This window comes from Nothoprocta perdicaria, unplaced genomic scaffold, assembly GCF_003342845.1.
Source record: "Nothoprocta perdicaria isolate Ctin4 unplaced genomic scaffold, notPer1 scaffold_670, whole genome shotgun sequence".
In the NCBI taxonomy this organism is placed as follows: domain Eukaryota; kingdom Metazoa; phylum Chordata; class Aves; order Tinamiformes; family Tinamidae; genus Nothoprocta; species Nothoprocta perdicaria.
The window spans coordinates 11,954-20,637 of NW_020455944.1; the positions used below are offsets into that span (position 1 = coordinate 11,954).

General features: G+C 65.7%; 2 protein-coding genes and 1 long non-coding RNA gene across 3 annotated transcripts; all 3 read left to right on the plus strand.

The window, feature by feature from the left end:
- The first annotated feature begins 110 nt into the window (after window positions 1–110).
- On the plus strand, window positions 111–2,361 carry LOC112956823 (microtubule-actin cross-linking factor 1-like). The gene is made up of 4 exons (XM_026050295.1): window positions 111–122; window positions 555–710; window positions 1,689–2,015; window positions 2,101–2,361. The coding sequence occupies exons 1-4, from the start codon at window positions 111–113 to the stop codon at window positions 2,359–2,361; spliced, it is 756 nt and encodes a 251-aa protein (XP_025906080.1).
- A 34-nt stretch (window positions 2,362–2,395) lies between these two features.
- Window positions 2,396–4,164, plus strand: LOC112956826. Its single transcript, XR_003251116.1, has 2 exons — window positions 2,396–2,495; window positions 4,013–4,164. It is a non-coding gene; the product is annotated as an uncharacterized LOC112956826 (long non-coding RNA).
- Window positions 4,165–4,360: 196 nt separating this feature from the next.
- Window positions 4,361–7,197, plus strand: LOC112956824 (microtubule-actin cross-linking factor 1-like). Its single transcript, XM_026050296.1, has 6 exons — window positions 4,361–4,516; window positions 4,584–4,753; window positions 5,423–5,582; window positions 5,790–5,987; window positions 6,165–6,290; window positions 7,078–7,197. The coding sequence occupies exons 1-6, from the start codon at window positions 4,361–4,363 to the stop codon at window positions 7,195–7,197; spliced, it is 930 nt and encodes a 309-aa protein (XP_025906081.1).
- Window positions 7,198–8,684: the final 1,487 nt, after the last annotated feature.

The window sequence follows — 8,684 nt, forward strand, 5'->3', positions numbered from 1 at the left end:
GGGATGCATGGTGCTGTGCTGGCACCGGGTGCACAGTCCTGGGCACGGGATGCATGGTGCTGTGCAGATGCTTGGCACAGGGTCCACAAGGTCCACGGTGCTGGGCAGGCATGGGGTGCAAGGTACTGTATAGACACAGCGGGTTGTGTGCCGGATGCATGGTACTGGATAGACACTGGTGCATGGTGCAGAGCACAGGGTGCAGGGCGCTGGGTACTGGATGCACAGTGCTCTGTAGCYGCTGGGCATTGCTGGGTACCTGGTGCATGGTGCTGTGCAGGCGCTGGGTGCAGGATGCTGGGCACTGGGTGCACAGTGCTCTGTAGCTGCTGGGCACTGGGGGCTGGTTACTGGATGCATGGTGCTGGATAGGCACTGGTGCAGGGTGCTSGGCGCAGGGTGCATGGTGCTGGGCATGGGATGCCCAGTGCTCTGTAGGTACTGGGCACTGCAGGCTGGGTCCCAGGCACATGGTGCTGTGCAGGGGGCTGGGTCTCTGTATGGGGCTCAGGGGTCCCAGCGGGGCGGACACCCATCCTGCCCCTTCCCCCCAGCACCAACTGGAGGCGGCGCTGCTGGGCCTGGGCCAGTTCCAGCACCAGCTGGAGGAGCTGCTGCAGTGGCTGTCGCGCACCTCGGAGCAGCTGCAGGGCCCGACGCTGCTGCGCCTCGACTTGCAGAGCTGCGAGATAGAGCTGGCCAAGCACAAGGTGAGGGCGGCTGCCCGCGCGCCGCGTCCRCCGCAGCGTGAGAACGCGGCTCCTCCCGCCGTGACGGCGTGGAAGGGATGAGTCGTCCGCGGGAGGGCCGCGCCGGTCCCCGTGGCCTCCCCGTGCCCGGGCATGCTCACCCGCGGCTGACGCAGGTCTGCAGGGTGCTGCCCAGTGCTGCAGGGTGCTGCGTGGTGCTACACAGCGCTGCACACTGGTGTGTGGTGCTGTGTGGTGCTGTACAGTGATGCATGCAGCTGTGCTGTGCTGCACGGGGCTGCATGGGGCTGTGGGGTGATGCACGGCACTGCACAGTGCTGCATCCTGATGCACAGCTCTGTGCAGGCCTGCACGGTGCTGTACGGTGCTGCACACTGCTGCATGGTGCTGTGTGGGGCTGCACAGTGATGCATGCAGCTGTGTGGGGCTGYATGGGGCTGTGTGGTGATGCACGGCACTGTACAGTGCTGCATCCTGATGCACACCTCTGTGCAGCCCTGCACGGTKCTGTATGGTGCTGCATGGTGCTGTGTGGTGCTACACAGCGCTGTATGGTGCTGCACACTGCTGCATGGGGCTGCACAGTGATGCATGGAGCTGTGCGGTGCTGCACGGTGCTGCATGGTGCCCTGTGGTGAGGGCTGCAGCACTGCACAGTGTTGCATACTCATGCACAGCTCTGTGCAGCCCTGCACAGTGCTGTATGGTGCTGCACAGTGCTGCATGGGGCTGTGTGGTGCTGCATAGTAATGCATGGTGCTGTGTGTGGTCATGCACAGCACTGCACAGCACTGCATACTGATGCACAGCACTGCATACCGGTACACAGCTCTGCGCATCACTGCACAGTGCTGCATGGGGCTGTGTGGTGCTGCATGGCCCTGCTCAGTGYTGCACGGTGCTGTGCATGCAGCGGTGCAGCAGGGCAGATGGGACGGGCAGCGRGAGCCGACGTGTCACAGGCAGCACCCCCGGCAGGTGCTGAAGAACGACGTGATGTCCCACGCGCGCACGGTGCAGTCGGTGAACGAGGCCGGGCAGGGCTTGCTGCTCTCCAGCCTGGGCGAGAGCGTGGAGGGGCTGCAGCGCAGCCTGCAGCAGCTCAACCAGCGCTGGGACGCGGTGCAGAGCGAGACCGAGAGCCGCCAGCTGGAGCTGGAGAACAACCTGAGCCAGGTGCAGGACATCACCCTGGAGATCACCGAGCTGCTGCAGTGGCTGGAGCAGGTGGAGCTGCAGCTCTTCTTCTCCAAGCCGGCCTGGGGCCACCCGGACACCACCAAAGAGGAGCTGGCCGCACACCTGGTGAGCRCCATGCAGCGCCGTGCAGCCTGTCGCGGCGGTGCCCGCACCCCTGGTGCAGCCGTGACGCTGCCCGTGCCGCTCGCAGGAGCTGTGCAAGGAGCTCGAGGCCAAGCAGCACACGTACACCGGGGCGCGCGAGCGGCTGCAGCGGCTGCTGGCCGCCTGCCGCGCCGCCCGGCCCTGCAGCACCGAGCACAGCCTGCGCATCCTGGAGCAGAAGTGGGAGAGCGTCTACGCCGAGGCGCAGGAGAGGAAGGTTGCACGGGGGGGACCGGGGCRGCGGCAGCACCGGGCGGTGCCGTCAGCGCCCGCCTGTGCCCGCAGGAGCGCCTGGCCGAGGGGCTGACGGCCGCCACYGAGTTCCACGGCGCCGTGCAGGAGCTGCTGCGCTGGGCGGGCCGCGCCGAGGAGGCGCTCGCCTGCCCCGYGCCCCCCAGCTGCCTGCTGGACACCGTCACCGCGCAGATCCAGGAGCACAAGGTGGGGCGGGACACGCGCCGCTCCCCGCTGCCGCCCTGCGCGCAGCCCCGCGGCCTGCAGCGCGTCGGCTGCGGCCGGGCGCTAGTCGTGCGTCTGCGCCGGCTCTCTGCTCCGCGTCCCGGGGTGTCTCTGTGCATCCACACCGGGTTTCTGTCCTGGAATGTCCCTGTGCATCCACATCTGGTTTCTGTCCTGGAATATCCCTGTGCATCCACATCAGGCTTCTGTCCTAGGATGTCTCTCTGCATCCACACTGGGTCTCTGCTCCATGTTCCAGGATGTCTCTGTGCATCCACACTGAGTTTCTGTCCTGGAATATCCCTGTGCATCCGCACCTGGTGTCTGTCCTGGGGTGTCTCTGTGCATCCACACTGGGTCTCTCTTCCGTGTCCCAGGATGTCTCTGCATGTGCACTGAGTTTCTGCTCTGGGACGTCTCTCTGCATCCGCACTGGGTCTCTACTCCGTGTCCCGGGGTGTCTCTGTGCATCCACACTGGGTCTCTGCTCCATGTTCCAGGATGTCTCTGTGCATCCACACCAGGTCTCTCTGCTGGGAAGTCTCTTCATCTGGGTGTGCATCCAGGTTTCATCTGCACTGGATCTCCACTCTGTGTCCCGAGATGTCTCTGTGCATCTGCACCGGGTTTCTTTCTCTGTGCATCCACACTGGGTCTCTGCTCTGTGATCCAGAATGTCTCTGTGGATCCACACTGCGTCTCTGCTCCGTGTCCCAGGATGTCTCTGCATCTGCACTAGGTTTCTGTCCTGGGATGTCTCTGTGCATYCGCACTGAGATTCTGTCCTGGAAYRCCTCTGCATCCACATCAGATTTCTGTCCTGGGATGTCTCTGTGCATCTGCACTGGGTCTCTCTCCTGGGATATCTCTGTGCATCTGCACCAGCTCTCTGCTCCGTGTCCTGGGATATCTTTGTGTATCTGCGCCGGGTCTCTGCTCCATGTCCCAGGGGGGTCTCTGTGCATCCACACCAGGTTTCTGCTCCATGTCCCAGGATGTCTCTGTGCATCCGTACTGGGTCTCTCTCCTGGGATCTCTCTCTGCATCCACACCAGCTCTCTGCTCTGTGTCCTGAGATGTCTCTGTGCATCCGCACCAGGTCTCTGTCCTGGCAAGTCTCTGTGCATCCACACTGGGTTTCTTTCCTGCGATGTCTCTGCCTGGAATGTCTCTGTGCATTCGCACCAGGTTTCTGCTCTGTGTCCTGGGATATCTGTGTGGATCCACACTGGGTTTCTGCTCCATGTCCTGGGATGTCTCTGTGCATCCACACCAGGTCTCCACTCCGTGTCCCTGGATATCCCTGTGTATCCACACCGGGTCTCCACTCCATGTCCCTGGGCATCCCTATGTATCCGCACCGGGTCTCCACTCCATGTCCCTGGATATCCCTGGGTATCCTCACCGGGTCTCCGCTCCATGTTTCTGGCCCTGCTCTGCTCCCTGCATCCTCGCCTGTCCCCAGCCCTGGGCACCCCGGCACGTTCCCTCTCCCGCAGGCGCTGGTGAAGGAGGCGCAGGCGCACAGCGAGCAGCTCGGCGGCCTCGAGGCCATCGCCTGCCGCCTCAAGGACTTCAGCAGGAAGCAGGATGGCGCCGTGATCCAGAACCTGGTGCTGACGGCGCGGGAGCGGCTGGCCAAGGTGCTGCAGCGCGCTGCGGAGCGCGGCGCCGCGCTGGAGGAGGCCCGCAAGCGCACCAAGCAGGTACGGCCGGCTGCACCGGACCGGTACCGGAGCGCGGGCCGAGCTTCCCCGGCTCACGGTGCATCCTGCCGCTGCGGTGAGCGGGCCCCAGTGCTGCAGCGCATGCAGCGCCCTGGCCCATGCGGCCGCCCTGTTTGCCGCATGGGCTGCGGTGCATGGTGGCTGCCCCCCTCTCAGTTCAGCGAGTCCCGGCGGCTGCTGCTCGACTGGATGGAGGAGGTGGAGCAGAGCCTGGAGCTGCCCCCGGACGCGGCCGGCAGCCAGGAGGAGATCAAGCAGCAGCTGGCCGAGCACAAGGTGGGCCGCGCGTGGGCGCCGCGGCCCGCGGAGCCGCGCGCCCGCCGCCCTGACCCGCCGCCCGCAGGCCTTCCAGCGGGTGCTGCGCTCCAAGCGCCCCGTGTACGAGGCGACGCTGCGCAGCGGGCGGGCGCTGCGGGAGCGGGCGCAGCTGCCCGAGGACCTGCAGCCGCTCGAGGAGCTGCTGGGGGAGCTGCGGGAGCGCTGGGACGCCCTGTGCGGCCGGGCTGCCGAGAGGTGAGGCGGCTCCGCGGCATCGTGCGCTGCTGCCCATTGGGAATGCGCCCGCGTTGTGCCCGGGAATTGCCTGCGAATGCACCCAGGTTATCCCTGGGAATTGCTGGTGAATGTGCCCATGTTGTGCCCGGGAATTGCCCATGAATACACCTGGCTTATCCCTGGGAATTGCCTGCGAATGCACCTGGGTTATCCCTGGGAATTGCCCACAAATGCGCCCACATTGTACCCAGGAATTGCCCGCGAATGCACCCGGGTTATCCCTGGGAATTGTCCGTGAATGCGCCCGCATTGTGCCYGGGAATTGCCTGCGAATGCACCCAGGTTATCCCTGGGAAATGCCYGCAAATGCGCCCGCGTTGTCCCTGGGAATTGCCTGCTAATGCGCCCGGCTTATCCCTGGGAATTGTCTGCGAATGCACCCACGTTGTCCCCGGGAATTGCCCACGAATGCACCCGGGTTATCCCTAGGAATTGCCTGCAAATGCACCCAGGTTATCCCTGGGAAATRCCCGCGAATGCGCCCACGTTGTCCCCGGGAATTGCCTGCTAATGCGCCTGGGTTATCCCTGGGAATTGTCTGCGAATGCACCCAGGTTATTCCTGGGAAATGCCCGCAAATGCGCSCATGTTGTGCCTGGGAATTGCCCGCGCGCCCTTGCCCTGCAGGCAGCACAAGCTGGAGGAGAGCCTGCTCTTCTCGGGCAAGTTCACGGACGCGCTGCAGGCCCTCATGGACTGGCTGTACCGCGCTGAGCCGCAGCTCAGCGAGGACGTGCCCGTCGGAGGGGACCGGGACCTGGTCAGCGACCTCATGGACAAGCACAAGGTGGGCATCACGGCGCCGGAGGCTCCTGCACGTCCTGTGTCCTGGTGCAGGATGGGCGCTACGTGCCCTTGTGCCAGCACGCGCAGCAGTGCCACCGCAGACCCTTCCTGCACCCCACGACTGGAGTGGTGTAGGGCCATGACCACCCCAGGGAGCAGCCTTGGGGARCCCCCGGTGCCCCTTCATCCATTCCCGCCGTCCCTGCAGGTCTTCCAGAAGGAGCTGGGCAAGCGCGCCGGCTGCATCAAGATGCTGAAGCGCTCGGTGCGCGAGCTGACGCACGGCAGCAGCAGCATGGACTCGCAGTGGCTGCAGCGGCAGGTGGAGGAGCTGGGCGCCCGCTGGGACCTGGTCTGCAAGCTCTCGGTCTCCAAGCAGGGCCGGCTCGAGGCCTCGCTGCGGCAGGTGCGGCGCGGGCGGCCGCGTGTTGCAACGGCAGCGGGTGCGCTGCGGGCTGCAGGCTGCGGCCGGCACTGCAGGGCGCACAGGGCCGTGTTGCAAGGCGCAGCGGGTGGCCGGTTGCTGCACGCCGGTGCATCCGCGTGCTCCGCATCCTGAGCGGGTCCCGCTGCCCCGCGGCAGGCCGAGGAGTTCCACAGCCTCGTGCACACCTTCCTGGGGCGCCTGGCCGAGGCGGAGACYACCCTCAAGTACGGCGTCTTCCCCGAGGAGGAGGCCGCCGTGCAGGAGTGCCAGCACCAGCTGCAGGTCGGTGCCCATGCCTGGCCTCGCACCGGGCTGTGCCACAGCCCTGGGCAGGAGTGAGCCCGCACCGCAGCCTGTGCGGGGCCATGGGGTGCATGGGGTCGTGGGGTGCATGGGGCTGCAGCAGGCACTGCATCGTGGTGTGCAGAGCATTGCAATATGTGTGGCGGTGTGGTGCGCACGGTGTCTCGGTGTGCACGGCATCATGGTGTGCACAATGTCTCAGTGTGTGTGGTGCCATGGTGTGCATGGCGTCACAGCATGGTGTCACGGTGTACATGGTGTGATGGTGTGCGTGGTGTCTCCGTGTACACAGTGTCTCGTTGTGCATGGTGTCCGCATGGTGTCACRGTGTGCACAGTGTGACGGTGTGCACGGTGTCTCAGTGTGCGTGGTGTCATGGTGTGCATGGCATCACAGTGTGCATGGTGTCTCAGTGTACATGATGTCACTCTGTGCACAGCATGACGGTGTGCATGGCATCACAGTGTGCATGGTGTCAGTGTGTGTGATGTCACGCTGCGTGCAGCGTGACGGTGTGTATGGCATCACGGTGTGCATGGGGTGACAGCGTGGCATCACGGTATGCACAGTGTGATGGTGTGCATGGCGTCATGGTGTGCACAGTGTCTCAGTGTGCACAGCATCAAGATGTGCATGGTGTCAGTGTGTATGATGTCACACTGTGCACAGCATGATGGTATGCATGGCATCACGGTGTGCACAGTATCTCAGTGAGCATGGCATCACGGTGTGCATGGGTGACAGCGTGGTGTCACGGTGTGCACAGCGTGATGGTGTGCATGGCGTCACGGTGTGCATGGTGTCACAGCATAATGTGTTGGTGTGCATGGCGTCATGGTGTGCATGGTATGTCAGTGTACATGATGTCACGCTGTGCACGGTGTGACGGTGTGTATGGCATCACGGTGTGCATGGGGTGACAGCGTGGTGTCACGGTGTGCACAGCGTGATGGCGTGCATGGAGTCGTGGTGTGCACGGCGTCACGGTGTGCACGGCATCACAGCATGCATGGTGTTGCGGTGTACCCGGTGTCACAGCGTGCACAGCACCATGGTGTGCACAGCTCCGTAGGAACCCCYTGTCCCCCACACCAAGGCACCCTCGTCACCCCGCTCTCCCTTAGCCCCTGTGCTGCTGTCCTGGCCCGCGTTGTGCAGCCGGTCCCRCCGCGGGGCTCCCCCGCCGAGTGGGGCTGCCCCATGGGCCCCCCGGCAGGCGCGGGGGCCGCAGGGCTGTGACCCCCGCTCCAAACCCGGCGCCCGCAGGAGCTGCAGCAGTCGCTGCAGTGCCAGCAGCTGGAGCTGGAGTGCATCAGCTCGCTGGGCGAGGAGATCCTGGCCGCCTGCCACCCCGACGCCGTCGTCACCATCAAGTCCTGGGTCACCGTGGCCAAGAGCCGCTTCCAGGAGGTGGGCTCCCGTTCTGGTGCTCCCATTCCACGCTCCCATCCCGGTGCCTTCCCGGAACGGAGGTCTGTCCTCTTGTGCCCTCCCTGTCCCCGCCGCTGCCACCCAAACGGTGTCTCTGGTGCAGCAGCCCCTGGTGTCCCCTCCTGCTCAGCTGGYGGCTCCTTCCCTGTTCCCGGGGCGCAGGAGGGCGGTATCCCCGGCGGGGAGCGCACAGGGACTCCCGCAGCTCCGCGGCCACATTCCTGGCTCTCCCAGGGCAGCCGCGCAGCATTCCCGGCTCTGCCCAAAYGGGTCCAACGGGTCCCGGCCGATCCCTTGTCTGCACAAAGCAATCGCTGTGCAGCGCATCGGGTGTCTAACCGGCCCTGGGATCTCTGGAGCGGCACGGAGCCACCGGAGCTGCGTCCAGCGCCGCGTGTCCGCAATGCGTCTGCAGCCCTGCGGTGCTGGGACCGTCACGTCCTCGTTGGTGTCCCACGTGTGTCCCTGTGCCCGGCGGGGTCCGCGTTCCCACCCTGTGCACGGCCGTGTGCCCAGCGCTGTCCCGTGCCGTCCCCTGCAGGTGCTGAGCTGGGCGCAGCAGCAGGGCGAGCGGCTGCAGGCGCAGGGCGCCAGCCTGGCCGCCGAGCGCCAGGAGCTCACCCAGCTCCTCGACTGGATCACGGCGGCCGAGGAGGCGCTGGGCCTGCGGGAGCAGGAGCCGCTGCCCGAGGACGCCGAGCAGCTGGAGGAGCTGCAGGCCCAGCACGCGGTACGGGCGCGCGGGGCACCGCGGCGGGCTCGATCCGCGCCGTGCGCCCTAGGGCGCTCAGCGCGGGCTCCGGCGCAGGTCTTCATGGAGGAGCTGAACCGCAAGCAGCCCGACGTGGAGCAGGTCACCAAGAGCGGCAAGCGCAAGCTGCCCGCCGCGCTGGCCCCGCCGGCGCCCCGCCGCCTGGCCGCACGTAAGGGCCCCGCTCCCGC